The 16,995-nt window shown below is 33.7% G+C and overlaps 1 protein-coding gene across 6 annotated transcripts in view; it reads left to right on the top strand.

Moving 5' to 3' along the window:
- Positions 1-16,995, top strand: part of cabp2b (calcium binding protein 2b) — a 75,923-nt gene that overhangs the window by 34,529 nt on the left and 24,399 nt on the right. For 3 of the 6 annotated variants that reach the window (XM_087282099.1, XM_087282100.1, XM_087282098.1), the window contains 2 exons: positions 252-417; positions 14,679-14,933. In XM_087282099.1, the coding sequence (XP_087138225.1) occupies positions 364-417; positions 14,679-14,933 (309 nt within the window). In that variant the 5' untranslated portion in view covers positions 252-363. Of the gene's footprint in view, positions 1-251; positions 418-8,345; positions 9,097-14,577; positions 14,934-16,995 lie in introns of those variants that run through there. The other 3 variants (XM_087282097.1, XM_088651193.1, XM_088651194.1) reach the window with 3 other exon arrangements.

Below are 16,995 nucleotides of genomic sequence, written 5' to 3' on the forward strand. Positions count from 1 at the left end.
TTCTTTTTTTAATTCACTATAATATCAGGAAATTCAATTGCAGTAAATGATCAATAATTCTACATAATCATTTTTAAGGATTTGGTATTTAACTGCATTTTTGGGGAAATGCAGCTTTTGATGTTATTCATTTAAATGTATGTAAATTATTATCTCAGAAGGAAGACATAGACCAGATACTGTGAGTAAGGTAAACAGTTTATTGAATATGATGGCAGATGAATAGCATAACCATACAAAGTCTATTGCAGCTTGGAATTGGAGATGTGGATCGGATTAAAAGGAGGGAGTGGAGGATCATATGGAGGAACCGGGTACATGGAGGGAATCTGGAGACAGACACCATGAGATCAGGAGGGCATTATGCCAGGAAGCAGAGAGACGAGGAACACTGGAGATAACAGTGAAATGAGACAGGTAAGTAATATAAAAAAAATGTAAAATGACTAAATCTAGTTTAGTATAATCTAGTTTAGTTTAATTAAATTTAATTATTTAAAAAATTAAAAAGTTAAACATTAAATTAAGCTGAATTAAATTACGAATTAAAAATAAATAAAAGTAAAAACATAAATAATATTAAACGAATAAATTAATAAAAATGAAGTGATTACACAAGATGTATACAACATAATTTAATTGAGCTCGCATGGTTTTAGCATAATATGGACAAACATAAAAAGATGCAAATTAAAAAATGCAAGGAGTGAGGTTTTCCCGAAGGTCAGTGCAAAATATCATACAAACCAAGTGCAAATAAAAATAAGTACAGCCGTGTTTGCTAAATAAGCATGAAATTATATACAGTTAAATTATCACAAATACATTTCTGAATCTGATCACATGCATGATTAAAAAGGATTAAAGAGGAGATAACATTACAGTTAAGGATTCTACATCAAACTGCATCAAATTTTTCAGTCACAATTTCATACTAAAAGGGCGTCATCAGTGAGGCATAAAGCAGCGTGAATCTCGAGTTTACTTTTCGGTTTGTCTTCATATCTTTGAAAATAACTCAATCAATCAAGTCAGATTGGGTTGTTTAGTTTTTTTAATCTCTCATGTGGACAGACTTGGAATGCCAGAAACCAAGCACATGTGGTCTACCACTAGGGGGAGATAAAAGCAAAACACACAGTCTTCAGGATTTACTTTTGCAACTTGACTTGACTTTTGACTTGCATAGGAACAACTGAATATACTACAAAGATGATAAATAATATAAAATAAAATAGGATAAAATTGATCTGCACAGTCTTCCAGTGATAGGTAGCAGCTGGAAGGGCATCCGTTGCGTAAAACATATACAGTGGCGACCACAGATTAATAAAGGGATTAAGTCGTAAAGACAATAAATGAATGAATGATCTGCACCTTTTGCCTAAACAGTGGCAGAAGACAGAGTGGATGGAGATTAATTCCATGCATTGTTCTCAAACAATAAAGTAGATTTACAGCTGAAGTCAGAATTATTAGCCCTCCTGAATTATTAGCCCCCCTGTATATTTGTTTCCTCCAATTTCTTTAAAAAAAATTTATTTAGATAAAATTAAGAAAAAAATAGACAGGAGGGGAAAAATTGAAAAAAAAAAAAAACAAAGAACAAAGTGCTTGTCATAAGGGTTACAAAATCAAGTCATAATACATTTGACATACATTATAACAAATTGTTTACAATGACATATTCAGACCATTTTTGCCGGAACTTGTTACACTTTTATTAATCAAATTTTAGGTTAAAGGTCAGTCTCTTCATACAGTGTATTCCCTTTACAATTCAAATCCATTGAACTCTTGTTGGAGGATCAGACTGAAACCATTTTCGAGTTATGGCTTTTCTGCCACTTACCAAAAGGATTTGAATTAAGTATTTGTCAATAGGTGGAATAACTTCAGGTATTTTCCAAAGGTATAATGTAATAAATGAGTAGTCAAATTCTTTTACAGTTATCTTTTTTTTCAGTCACTATTTCATACCAGAAGGTCTGTATTTTTGGGCAAGCCCAAAAAACGTGAAAATGGTTAGCCACTGAGGTTCCACATTGTCTCCAACAAGAGCCCAAACTTTCAGCACCTGTACGCAATGCAGACAGTTTAGGAGTTATGAAGAACCTTGTCAGATTTTTCCATCCAAGCTCTAAAGTTTGTGGTTTTTGCATGTGTGACACACATCTGTCCAGTCTTCCTCTGTTATTAGTTGGTTTGACTCTTTCTCCCATTTTTGTTTTATGTAATCTGATGAATGAGTCTTACTGTTTTGTATGCATTCATATAATTAAGAGACCGTTTTTTTTTCTTCTTCTGTTCAAATAATAATCATCCTTCAAGAGCCCATATTATACATGAAATAGGGTCATATATTGGTTCTAAGGGTCTCCAACAACAGTCTAATATGCATGCAAGGTCAAAAAACACCTTCATTATCTTATAATCTGCATTTATTTTTACCTAATTATCCCAGCGACTCCCGTATGAATCGTCCAGTGATTCATTTGTTCCCAAACCCCTCCTTAGCGCAAACCTAGTCTGCGCTGATTGGACGAATGACAGCCTGTTGCGATTGGTTGACACTGACTGCCTTCAGCGAGAGACAGAGTGAAATGCCCAGCAGCTAATCAACAAAATAGAAGTAGTCACAGTGCATACACGCTCGATAGTGTAAGGCGTGGAGTTTAGCTGCCAGTGGGTGAATGTAAATACAGACAATAGACTTGAAAATACAGACGACTGACTATTTTATTGAGCAAAAACTCCAAGAACTGGCGAGGAGATCTCCTAGCTTGTCACACTCTGCGCATTTCACAGACACACACACACACACATACACACATATTGCCCTCGTCCTCGCGCACCCGCGCACACACACATACGCACACACACACACGCACTGTGACTTCAATCGACCAGCATGTTTGTGTGTGTGTGTGTGTGTGTGTGGGTGGGTTTCTGAGTAAGAGGACGGGGCTGCAGGTTTCAAATCTCCCGGGTTTGGGTGTGCGCGTGAATAACTTTGTTGTCACGTCATGGCGAGACACCTAATGACTCGTTATCAAGACGACTCGTTTGAAGCACTATGAGTCGACTATTTTATAGCTGAATCAACAGTTTTAAACACTGTAAACTTACAGATTTAAGATTAGCTGGATATTTCACTTCACTTGAAGCTGTGTTACACACTACATGGAAGGGCATTTTCAATAACCCATAATATGGGCTCTTTAAATGTATTTTTTATTTTTTTATTAAAGTAATAAATTAAGAGTGTTCTTCACTCCTGAAGCTTCACAGTATCTCCTGTATTGAATGATCAGGACAGTTGATCTTGAGTCGCGCTGACCTCTGACCTCTGATGTTTAATTCATCTCAACCAGACAGTTCACCTGTCAAGCATGTCTGGGTCAAGATATAATCTTTGCCCTGAACAGGACACAGAAGACCACAATCCAGTCACTCGCTGTTATATTTACTTTTTAAACACTATACGCTTAAGACACTGTTTGTGGCACTTTTTGCAGATACGAGACAATTGAAAAGTGAAAGTTTTTTTTGACGGGGTTTATTGTTGAATTGGTCAAACATGAACAATTCCACTATTAATACTATTAAACTATTACAGAGTCTTATAAATCGGAGAATCTTGATCATCATCAATGTCAAAAAATTACATTTAAAAGTCTATCAAACAAAAATCTATTAAAGAAATACATGGCAATGTTTTAATGCATATGCAAATAAAAAAAAAAAGTTTACTTTTTTTAAATTGTGATGCGCTAAAATGCTGAATTAGGAGAGAGGATATTTTTGCTCTAGTAACTATTTTCCAATATTACCATAAATAATAACAATTACTATAAAAAAAAAAAAAAAAAAAAAAAATATATATATATATATATATATATATATATCAGAGTTTAATTGAACACAAAAACCACACACACACACACACACACACGCATATATATATATATATATATATATATATATATATATATATATATATATATATATATATATATATATATATATATATATTTCAATTAATTTATTTATATTTTTATTTATATTTATGAATATTTATATTTTTATATTCCTATTTATTATTATTTATTTAATTAATTATTTTATTTATATTTTTATTTATATGTATTTAATATTTTTTATTTATATTGGTTTATTTTTATTTATTTATTTATGTTTTTAATAATATTTATTTTAATTTATTTATTTATATATATATTCATAATATATGTTTATATTTAGTTTAGTTTATTAATCCTCTTAGGGCACTTCATTCAGACATGGTGGTGCTTTACATAAAGTATAACAAGAATGACACACAATAAACATCTTTATTTATGTTTATATTATTTGCATTTATTGGTGTGTGTGTGTGTGTATATATATATATATATATATATATATATATATATATATATATATATATATATATATATATATATATATATATATATATATATATATATGATATATGATGCAATTTTGACTCAGAAATGGCTAGTAAATTGTCTAGTAAAAAAATGGCTACTAAAAAAGTCTGTTTAAGTGCCTGTTTAATAAAAAATTTGAGAAATATCTAATTAAGTTAAATATTTACCTTAAGCAGATTAAACGGATATTATAGCAGAGCCGTATAACTGAACGTATCCCAGTTAGCATTACAACAGACATCGAATATATATGATTGATCAATAAAGAATAGATCTAGTCTACTTTACAAGCTCTTATTTCTCTCTCTTTTGTTATTTATGTTCAATGAGCCCTTTCCTTACCCTTTCAGTGTGTGTTTCTCCTTATATCCCGCTCTGCTCCTGTGTTTTCCCTAACGAGGCCGCAGAAAAGCCTGGTCACTCAATCCTGCAGTTTTACATTTCGGGTTTTGTCGTCAGTCCCTTCGTCTCCCCGTCTGACGCACAAATACACCACTATTTTATCTCCTCTTTCATTTTCCGTAAGCGAGCTTTCTCCAGCTCTTTATCCATACATTATACATTAGGTGAAGTGGACAGACAGACAGACAGACAGAGAGGAGATTTCAGATTTCATGCTGAAGTCAGTAGATCTGCTTAAATATGATCAGCTGAGAGGAGTAGAGGTGTTGGGAAGTACATTTCAATTCACTGATCAACAGTGTACAAAGTGATTCAACCCAGGTTCATTATTGAAGCATACCTCTATATACATTTCTGGAGATCACAAAATACGTCCCAGGAGCTACTTTTTTTGAAGTCACATAAATCCACCAGAGGCCGCTGTCGACTGACTGACTGACCGACCGATCTCCCCGAGCACCTCCTTCTCTAAACCCAACCAATAGTGTTTTCAAAAGCACCGATTTACCCACCCACCACCTTCCCTAAATGTAACCGACAGTTTTAAAAGGCAATCCAGAAAAAGAAAAGCCCTCGCGGCAGCCTGTTTTTTACCACATTCTCACCGTTTTTTACTTGTTTATTTTACTTTTTGCCTTCTGTTTTTGTCTTACCCACTTTCTGCAACCATTCTTCGCTGGACTCGAACCCCGTTGTTGCGGCTAACTCCTTTCTGCGATTCAAGTCCGCCAGCATACATGGTGAGCCTCTGAGCAAAATGGTAACCGCGATAAAGCCGTCTACGCAAAGGTAGCGATCAGTTGGTAGTGCATAAAGAAACAAGCCATCGTTACCATCATACTGCCGCTTGGGTTAGTTTTAAAGATAAAATGCAGCCATACGCAGCTCTGGCTACATAGTTTGCGCTCTCCAGAAATGTATACAGGGATACGTTTTCACAATGTGTCTGTGTTTGAGTAACTACACTATAAAAAAAGTTGACTTAACTTAAAATTTTAAGGCAACCAGCTTCAGAACATTTTTGAGTTTACTCAAGTTAAATCGAGTCAAGTGCTTGGGTTGAAAGTCGAGTCATCTCAAAAAAGCGAGTCAACTTTTCTTTTTTTTTACGTTTACAATGTATAGTTACTGTAACTAAATTACTTTTTCGTAGATTTATCTTTTGGTCATTTAATTAGTTACTTTTAATATACTTGCTAAAATGGTTACTGCAATGTAAAAAATACTGGTTGCCTTAAATTTTTAAGCTGAATCAAATCAACCATTTTATTATCAGCAAGTTAGAAAATGATTAACAAGTTTAATGCTTTACAAGGAACTAAAAACCTATGTTGTCATGACTAATTGATCATATAATTTTTACAGTGTGTAAATAAATACAACCGTTCAGTGTAAATCAGTTAAGAGGAGCAGAGTGGGTGTAATTTTTTGCATCGTTTTGCAGAACAATTTTCAATTACAGATCTAATAAATGTAACATTTAGTCACATGTGATGTAAATCAAAAACCCATGACTTTAAGCCATTTTAAATGATAATTTAACAAAAAAAGCCATTTAAATAAACTATTTTTCTTTTATTTTTTCTATTAATATTATTAAAATTAATGAATGTAACTTATTAAACGAATCAGTAAACAAAAAGTAGTCAAATAATACTATTGTACTGTAAAGATAAAATACAATCATTCATTGATTCATTGATTCATTCATTTATTTTCCTTCGGCTTAGTCGCTTTATTCATCAGGGGTCATCACAGCGGAATAAACCACCTTATCCAGTATATGTTTTACACAGCGGATGTCCTTCTAGCTGCAACCCAGTGCTGGGAAACACCCATACACACTTGCATTCACACACATACACTACAGTTAATTTAGTGTATTCAGTTCACCGATAGCGCATGTCTGTGGGGGAAACCGGAGCACCCGGAGGAAACCCACGCCAACACGGGGAGAACATGCAAACTTCACACAAAAATGCCAACTGACCTAGCCGGGGCATGAAACAGCAACCTTCTTGCTTTGAGGCAACAGTGCTAACCACTAAGCCACCGTATTGCCAACAATTATTAATAATATTTATTATTATTTTTAAGAATATTTAAAAATGTTTCTTACATTTTACAATTACGTTTAATTACAATTTTTGTACTGCAAAATTAAAAACAGGAATTTAATAATAGCAATAAATCAACAAAGGCAACAATAATAATTGACTTATATAACAGCAGTTTCTTCTATGTAATTGTATTTAATTTCTTTCTTGATTTATGCTTAATCATGTATCAAATCTAACTTTTGTTGTTGTTTGTAAACGTGTGTTTACGGTACCAAAGTCACATTTGATCTGCTTATTTAAGCTTACAGTGTATGTGTGTGTGTGTGTGTGTGTGTGTGTGTGTGTGTGTGTGTGTGTGTGTGTGTGTGTGTGTGTGTGTGTGTGTGTGTGTGTGTGTGTGTGTGTGTGTGTGTGTGTGTGTATACAAACAATCAATAGGCCATGACAACAAAAACATTTTGTTACTATAACTTATTTTAGTAAATTTAAACAGGCTTCAAATTATTTGTTTTAGGATGAAAGGAATTGTTTATTCGATTCAACGTAAAAATCGAAGGCAGCAACAATTTTAACTGCAGTTTGGTTTAAATATAATTCGTTTATAGTTTTCCAAAGTCTTAATTTTATTCTAATGGGACCAATAACAACCTCATTTCTTCATATGAAAATGCTATGCTAACTCTTTGATTTTTATCATATATATATATATATTTTTTACAGTGTATAAAATGTCATTCGATATTTATTTTTTAATTATTATTATTATTAATTTGATTATTATTATTATTATTAATATTATTATTATTATTATTATTAATATTATTATTGTCTCACTTTATTTTCATGTTAAAATCTAATTAAAATAATGAAAAACATTTGTTGTTATTATTTTTTAATCATATCTGTTTACATTGTACAAAGTGTAATTTCATAAGAATATTTTATCATTATTATTATTTTATTTTTATTTAGTTTTTTATTATCGTCATTATGGCCACACTTTATTTTCATATTGAAGTTTGATTAAAAATGAAATAAGTTAAAACATTTGTTGGCTTAATTTTTTATTTTATACATATTTACAGTGTATAAAGTGCCATTTTGCATAATTCCTTATTATAATTAACATATTATTGTCACGCTTTATTTTCATGTAAAATTCATGCTAGTTACAAAACAAACTTTTAGCTCAAAAACTACTGATTAGCTTCTTATTGATAGTTATTAAGGTAGTTTTAAAGTAGGTATTAGTTATTGGGTGAGATTATAGGGATGTAAAATAAGATCATATTTTATAAGTGCTAATAAACAGTTAATATCTTAATAATAGGCAGGTAATAAGCCTGTGTGAATTGTTACTTAAACTGAAGTGTTACCCTTATTATTATTACTATTATTATTTAACTATATTATACTACCACTGAAGCTTCTTATCTCACAAATCCAATGCAATCTAGAAAGCAGCCAGTAACTCAGACAGAAAAGGACAACGGAAAGATAAGGAGAGAAAGGTATCGGATCAGATTGAGTGTCACTCCCGAATGTTAGACGTCCAGAAAGCAGACATGGTATCCTTCAGTTCTCTTTCTTGCCCCGCCGGATAAAACAGACCCGGGCAGAGCAGAAGCAGCACATACTGAGGACTTCGACAGATCAGCAATGACCAAGAGAAACTTATCAGATGTGTTTTACTCCTGATTCATCTTTGTGAGGGGCATAACAAAAGAAAACTGAACGAAAGAAAGATGTGCAAAACAGAAGTGGCTTTAACATGATTTGGAGGAAAATGAGCACATGCAGCTTATAACTCAGCTTGGGTGACTGAATGCCTGAAGGGAATTTAATGAGAGAGTAATAAAGCAATTGCAGAGGGAAACTTCAGAAAGGCACAGGTACAGGGAGGGGTGAAGCAGGTGTAGTCTTACGGAGCGAAAGAGAGAGAGAAAGAAGAGGCAGAGAGAGAGGTGCGGGTTCACTGTCGCCGAGATGTTCATGATTATTCGAGAAGGATCAGCCCCAGGAGCAGGAGGCACCGGCGGCATGAGCGCTCCACCTGAGAGAACCGCCAAACAGGTACAGATCATGATTAGACTAACCTGGAGATTAAGTCTGGACTTAACAAATGAATAGTCTGGTTAAAGAGGTAGTTCACCCCAAAATGAAAATGTTGTCACCCTTGAGTAGTGCTGAACTTTTCTGTTTTTGTTTTTTCTGTTGAATACAAAAAGTATTGTGAATAATGCTGGAAATCTGTAACCATTCGTTTCTATATGATTAGTTTTTTCTGGAATGGAAGTAAATCAGACAAACCTGGAGACAGTATTCTGCTTAAAGGGATAGTTCACCCAAAAATGTATATTTAGTCACCCTTGAGTGGTTCTGAATGTTAATGTTTTTGTATTTTATTTGTTGAGCACAAAAGAAAATGTTTTGAAAAATGCTGGAAATCTGTAACCATTCATTTCTAGAGGGTTTGTTTTTCCTAGAATGGAGGTCAGTCAGACTAACCTGAAGATTGTATTCTGCTTAAGGGCATAGTTCACCCAACAATCGATTTTTACTCACTCTGGAGTGGTTCCGAACCTTTATGTTGAACACAAAAGAAGAAATTTTGAAAAATGCTGGAAATCTGAAACCATTGACTTTTATAGTGTTTGTCTTTCCTAGAATGGAAGACTATCAGTCTATCCTGGAGATTGAGTTTTGACTTCAGCAAATGAGTGTAGTCTTCTTAAAGGGATAGTTCACCCAGAAATTAATATTTAGTCGCTCTCTAGCGGTTCCAAACTTTTTTGTTTTTGTTTTTTTCTGTTGAACACAAAATAAGATATTTTGAAAAATGCTGGAAATCTTTAACCACTGACTTTCATAGTGTTTGTATCTAATAGAATGGAAGTCAGTCTGAATAACCTAAAGATTGAATTCTGCTTAAAGTGATAGTTCACCCAAAAATTAATATTTACCCTCGGGTTGTTCTGAACTTTTATGTTTTTGTATTTTTTTTTTTTTTGTTTGTTTAACACAAAAGAAGATATTTTGAAAAATGCTGAAAATCTGTAACCATTGACTTTCATTGTTTGTTTCTTCCCGAATGGAAGTCCATGAGACTAAGATTAAACTTTGACGTGAACAAATGTATGTAAGCGCTGAATGCAAACTGCTTAAAGCAGTTCAGCCAAAGATGAAAATTTAGTCACCCTCGACTGGTTGCAAACTTTTATGATTGTTTTTTCTTTAGTTGAACACAAAAGAAGACATTTTGAAAAACGCTGGAAATATGTAACCACTGACTTTCATTGTATTTAATTATCCTAGAATAAAAGTCTATGAGATAAGCTGGAGATTGAGTTTTGACTTGAGCAAATGAATGTAATCTGATTAAGGGGATAGTTCACCCAGAAATTAATATTTACTCACTCTGGAGTGGTTCCAAACTTTTGTTGAACACAAAAGACGATATTTTGAAAAATGCTGGAAATATGTAACCACGGACTTCCACATTGTTTATCCTAGAATAGAAGTCAAAGAGACAAACCTGGAGATGAACTAATGACTTGAACATATTACTGTAAACTGGTCAAAAGGGATAGTTCATCCAGAAATTAATATTTAGTTACCCTCGAGTGGTTCTGAACTTTTATGTTTTTGTATTTTTTCTGTTAAACACAAAAGAAGATATTTAGAAAAATGCTGGAAATCTGTAACAATTCATTTCTATAAGGTTTGTTTTTCCTAGAACGGAGGTCAGTCAGACTAACCTAGAGATTGTATTCTGCTTAAAGGGATAGTTCACCTAAAAATGAATATTTACTCACCCTCAAGTGGCTCTGAACTTTTCTGTTTTTGTTTTTGTCTGTTGAGCACAAAAGAAGATATTTTTTAAAAAATGCTGGAAATCTTTAACTATTGACACCCATAGTTTTTGTTTCTCCTAAGTCAGTCAGACTAACCTGGAGATAAATCTTGAGTTGAACAATTTAATTTAAGCTCTAAATCTAGTGGTTAAAAGGATAGTTCAGCCAGAAATTAATATTTACTCACCGTTGAGTCGAGAAATTCCAAACTTTTATGTTGAACACAAAAGAAGATATTTTGAAAAATGCTGGAAATATGTAACCATTGACTTTCATTGTATTTGATTATCCTAGAATAAAAGTCTATGAGATAAGCTGGAGATTGAGTTTTGACTTGAGCAAATGAATGTAATCTGATTAAGGGGATAGTTCACCCAGAAATGAATATTTACTCACTCTGGAGTGGTTCCAAACTTTTGTTGAACACAAAAGACGATATTTTGAAAAATGCTGGAAATATGTAACAACTGACTTCCACATTGTTTATCCTAGAATAGAAGTCAAAGAGACTAACCTGAAGATGAACTAATGACTTGAACATATTACTGTAAACTGGTCAAAAGGGATAGTTCACCCAGAAATTAATATTTAGTTACCCTCGAGTGGTTCTGAACTTTTATGTTTTTGTATTTTTTCTGTTAAACACAAAAGAACATATTTAGAAAAATGCTGGAAATCTGTAACAATTCATTTCTGTAAGGTTTGTTTTTCCTAGAACGGAGGTCAGTCAGACTAACCTAGAGATTGCATTCTGCTTAAAGGGATAATTCACCCAAAAATGAATATTTACTCACCCTCAAGTGGCTCTTAACTTTTCTGTTTTTGTTTTTGTCTGTTGAACACAAAAGAAGATATTTAAAAAAAAATGCTGGAAATCTTTAACCATTGACATCCATAGTGTTTGTTTCTCCTAAGTCAGTCAGACTAACCTGGAGAATGAATCTTGAGTTGAACAATTTAATTTAAGCTCTAAATTTAGTGGTTAAAAGGATAGTTCAGCCAGAAATTAATATTTATTCACCGTTGAGTCGAGAAATTCCAAACTTTTATGTTGAACACAAAAGAAGATATTTTGAAAAATGCTGGAAATCTTTAACCATTGACTTTCATAGTGTTTGTTTCTCCTACAGTGGAAGTCAATCAGACAAACCTGGAAATTGAGTTTGGACTTGTCTTGAACTAATGAATGTAAGCTCTGAATGCAGTCTGGTTAAAGAGATATTTCACCAAAAAAATGAAAATTTATTCATCATCGAATTGAATGGTTCCAAAGTTTTATGTTGAAAAGAAAAGAAGATATTTTGAAAAATGTCGAAAATCTGTAACCATTGACTTCTATAGTGTTTGTTTCCTCTAGAATGGAAGTCAATCAGACTAACCTGGAGATTGAGTTTTGACCTGAACAAGTGAATGTAGTCTGGTTAAAGGGATAGTTCACCTAAAAATGATTATTCAGTCACCCTTGAGTGGTTCTAAACTTGTGTTTATTCCTCTGTTGAACTCAAAAAGATGTTTTGAAAAATGCTGTAACCATTGACTTCTATAGTGTTTGTTTAATAGTAGTGAATGGTTACAGATTTTCAGCATTTGACAAAATATCTTCTTTTGTGTTCAACGGAGGAAAGAAACTCAAAGTTTGGATCCACTTGAGAGTAAATATTGAGTACATTTTGAATTTTGTGTGAATATCATGTTTAAGGTGAACTGTAAAAAATGAAATAAATATCTGGCAGAATATTAGCAGAGACTTTTCAGATAAAACGAGTCTTGATTTAACAAATCTGACCATAAAATCAGTCATTTTTGGAAACTGAAATGTTGTATGTCATCTAAAAGCTCAATAAATAAGCTTTTCATTGAGGTATGGTTTAATATAAGATAATATTTGGTAGAAGGGCAACACGATGGCTCAGTGGTCAGCTCTGTTGCCTCACAGCAAGAAGGTCGCTGGTTCAAGCCCTGGCTGGGTCAGTTAGCATTTCTATGTGTAGTTTTCATGTTCTCCCCATGTTGGCGTGGGTTTCCTACGGGTGCTCCGGTTTCCCCCACAGTCCAAACGCATGCGCTGAAGGTGAATTGAATAAGCTAACATGGCTGTAGTGTATGTGTATGAATGCAAGAGTGTATGGGTGTTTCCCAGTACTGCGTTGCGACTGGAAGGGTACACGCTGGTTAAAACATATGCTGGAATAGTTGGTGGTTCATTCCACGGTGGCAACCTCTGATAAAAAAAGGCCTGGCTAACCTGAAGAAAAATGAATGAATGAATATTTAGTTAAAATACAACTATTTTTAAATTTGTTAAAAAAAAAACTCTAAATACTGAGATAATCACCCATAAACACAATGGTATATCACTCTAATTCATATGTTTTATTCAATTTAGTTATCTTAAATTGGTTTTTAAATGTTTAAATTATCGTGTTCCTGTTTTGTGAGCTAATCAATCGGCATCAAACCTCCCACAGAGTTACACGGGCAACTGCTAATGGTGACTGTCTAGTGCCAAAGTGTAAGACCTCGTTTGGTCAATCTGTCTTCTCTGTAAAGGGAGCCAAACTGTGGAATGATTTACCGGTTAACTTAAAATCAGAAAGTAATATAAATATTTTTAGTAGTGCTCTTAAAAAGTGGTTAAAAACAAAACAGCAGTGTTTGCACAAATAGGCTACTGTTAGTTTGTTGGATCATGTCGCCTTTGCTTTTGCCTGCAGTAATTTTATGTAAATAATTGTAATGGTGTGTATGTCTTTATTATATTTCCATTTTGTCAATTTTTAAGCCTCCTGTGGACAGGTGTTGAGATTTAGCAAGTTTGCTAAAACACTTAAACAAATGCATTTAGTTGTCCAGTGTAATTGTGATGTCCATGTCAAATAAAAATAATTAAAAAGTGTGTGTATATATATATATATATCTATATATATATATATTAAAAATATATTTAGTTTATATCCTTTTATTGTATACTAAAAGTTGATATTGCATCGCTAATTTTGACTTATACAAAGGATTTTTGGCTGTTCTTACAAATATAGCCTTGAAACATTAGACTTGTTTAGTTATCCAAGGTCACAAATGGTCTTAAGTAACTTGATTGATTGACAGTATGTTGCAAAAGAAAAAAACATTTGGTTGGGCCAATAAATTGAATTATACTGAATTGGGATAAAAGTTATGTTAATAATGATGATATGCTTTGCACATTAAAACTGTGCGACATATCAAAATAATGCCGCAATTGTGCATATCGCAATATACATATAGAATGATAGTTTGATTATGAAATATATTTGAGATATTTTTGGATATATTTATGTCTGTCATCCATTTTTTTGCATAAGAGACATGGACTTTACTGTATAGAAAGATGTTTTTTTATATGCTTGTTTTATGTGTTACTGACCGGGAGAGAGGAGTATTCCCCCAACATTCCCCAATAGCTCCAGTTTGGTTATTTTTTTGGTAGCTAAATAAGGATGGAAACGTTATCAATAGACAGTAACTAGCTGTTCTAGAATGTTGCAGAAAGGTTTTTTTGTAGCAACTTAAAACTTAGAGCATTCTGGGAACGTTCTTCTAACCTAGCTCGATATAAGAAAAGTCTACAGACTTTTTTGTGACATGAGACATAAAGTTCCTTTACAAGTTGTTCTCATGTTTGGAAGGTAAAGGTTAAAATCTCTCAGTTTTAGCTCCTTCCACAATCAGCAACCGATGTTCTGACTCCGCCCACCATGTGTTTTATTATTTATTTAAATACAACACACATTCTAATCAACCTGTGTGAGCTTCACTCCCTTTATCTAGCTTACAATTGCAATTATGAGTATAATTAGTTATGTAAAAATATCCCCGGATGCTAATCAATCATCATTTACCAATGTCTAATCTCCTGTGTCTCCTGACAGGTCCAGGCCGCAATTAAGAAGAAGGTGGAGAAACAGAGGAGGCAAAGTGAAACGGGCCTGTCAGAGGCATTTAACAGCAATACAAGACCCAAAATGGCCCAGAAAAAAAAACAGCCTGTTCAGCCTCCCCGCAAAGCTGGAGACGGAGAGGACGAGGAGGAGGAAGTGGAGCCTGTGGAGGCTGAAGAGACTGAGGAACCCAAGGAGAAGGAGGATTCTGACCTCGGACCCATCGTGGAGTCTGTTTTTGGTCCGGTAAGAGCACCACCTGCAGGCCATCATTCATATTTACATATGCACAATGTGTTCGAGTCCTCCCAGTATTGAAGGTAAACATCATCATGACGCAATGATAAAAAAGCAAACACACAAGATGGGATATTTGATTGTCATCTCACCCTTTCTATTATGCTATGTATATATATATATATATATATATATATATATATATATATATATATATATATATATATATATATATATATATATATACATACATACATACATACATACATACACACACACACACACACACACACACACTACCTGACAAAAATCTTGTCGTCGATTCCAGTTGTAAGAGAAACAAATAATAACTTGGCTTCTAGTTAATAATTTGGAAAAGTGGCAGAAGGTTGATTTATCAGATGAATCATCTGTTGAGCTGCATCCCGATCATCACAAATACTGCAGAAGACCTACTGGACACCCACATGCACCCAAGATTCTCACAGAAATCAAGTTTGGAGAAATCATAGTTTGGGGTTACATTCAGTATGGGGGTGTGCGAGAGATCTGCAGAGTGGATGGCAACATCAACAGCCTGAGGTATCAAGACATTTGTGCTGCCCATTACATTACAAACCACAGGAGAGGGCAAATTCTTCAGCAGGATAGTGCCCCTCCTCATACTTCAGCCTCCACATCAGTTCTTGAAAGCAAAGAAGGTCAAGCTGCTGCAGTATTGGCCAGCCCAGTCACCAGACATAATCATTATTGAGCATGTCTGGGGTAAGATGAAGGAGGAGGCATTGAAGATGAATCCAAAGACTCTTGATGAGCTCTGGGAGTCCTGCATGAACACTTTCTTTGCCTCCAGATGACTTTATTAATAAGTGATTTGAGTCATTGCAGAGATGTATGGATGCAGTCCTCCAAGCTCATGATGGAGTCAGACACAATATTCATTCTGTCTCCACTGCAGGATGACTTTATATTCTATACTGGACATTATTTCTGTTATGTGACAAGACTTTTGTCTAAGCAAAGTCAGACCTTACTGTCCTAATCAAATAATTAATAATAATTAATCTAGAGGCCTTTGCCTTACAAATAAGCCACTTCTACCAAGTAATCAACCATAAGTCATTATTTGTTGTTCCTATATCTTGGATAGGTGACAAGACTTGTGTCCAGTAGTGTGTGTATATGTATGTGTATATATTTATATTATTTAAATTGTGTTTAAAACAATAGTTTTAACAACTTATTTTTTTTTGTCATTGCCATGATGACAGTACAGAATGTTTTACTTCTTATTTTGTAAAATGCTAGTATTCAGCGTAAAGGGCAGTTTAAAGACTTAACTAAATTAATTAGGATAACAACACAAGTTAAGTTAACAAGACAATTTCTTCAGAAAGATTGGGCAATTTTGGTTTTTTTTTTCTGTAGCCAATCTTACAAAATTGTTTAACCACTTGGTCCCAAGCTAGCATCACTTCTTTGAAGCCACTTGAATCATTGTACAAACAATCCTTAAAAACTCTTGATAAGAAATCAGTTCAGTTTCAGCATTGTTCAATATTAAAGAAATACAACATGCTTAGTTGGGAAAATTTTAGTAAATATGTGCACATTTGTTTAATGTTCAAGACCCTACATAACCCGACTTCAGAACTAAATCAGTATGTGAAAGTTAGAATAAACTACTAGAGGTGGTGAAAGTGGGAATTGTATAGGGTATATTCCGAAGCATGCTTTTAGGACTTTGAATTTGCCAGCAACCTGAGTTAAGCGCTTCCGGACAACTGTATGCCAATGTAAAAATTGATGTATTTAAGGTCAGTTTTCTTTAGTAATCAGCGATCTCCACTGACTGAGTGATATCCGATATAAAGTGGGTGTTAAATTGTACAAGAAGCACTGCATTAAATTACATTTTCCCCCACCATGTCTTTATAATATGAGCATTTATTTTACCCCAGTATATTCAATGGAGCTTCTGCGCCAGCCTGCCGATTCTGATGGGCATGTGCGAGTAAACAGCTTTTTGTCTTGATTTACGCTTGAGCAACTAAATGAATGCCAAAGTCTA

The sequence above is a fragment of the Danio rerio genome, chromosome 14 (assembly GCF_052040795.2).
Source record: "Danio rerio strain M-AB ecotype USA chromosome 14, GRCz13ab, whole genome shotgun sequence".
Taxonomy (NCBI): Eukaryota; Metazoa; Chordata; class Actinopteri; order Cypriniformes; family Danionidae; genus Danio; species Danio rerio.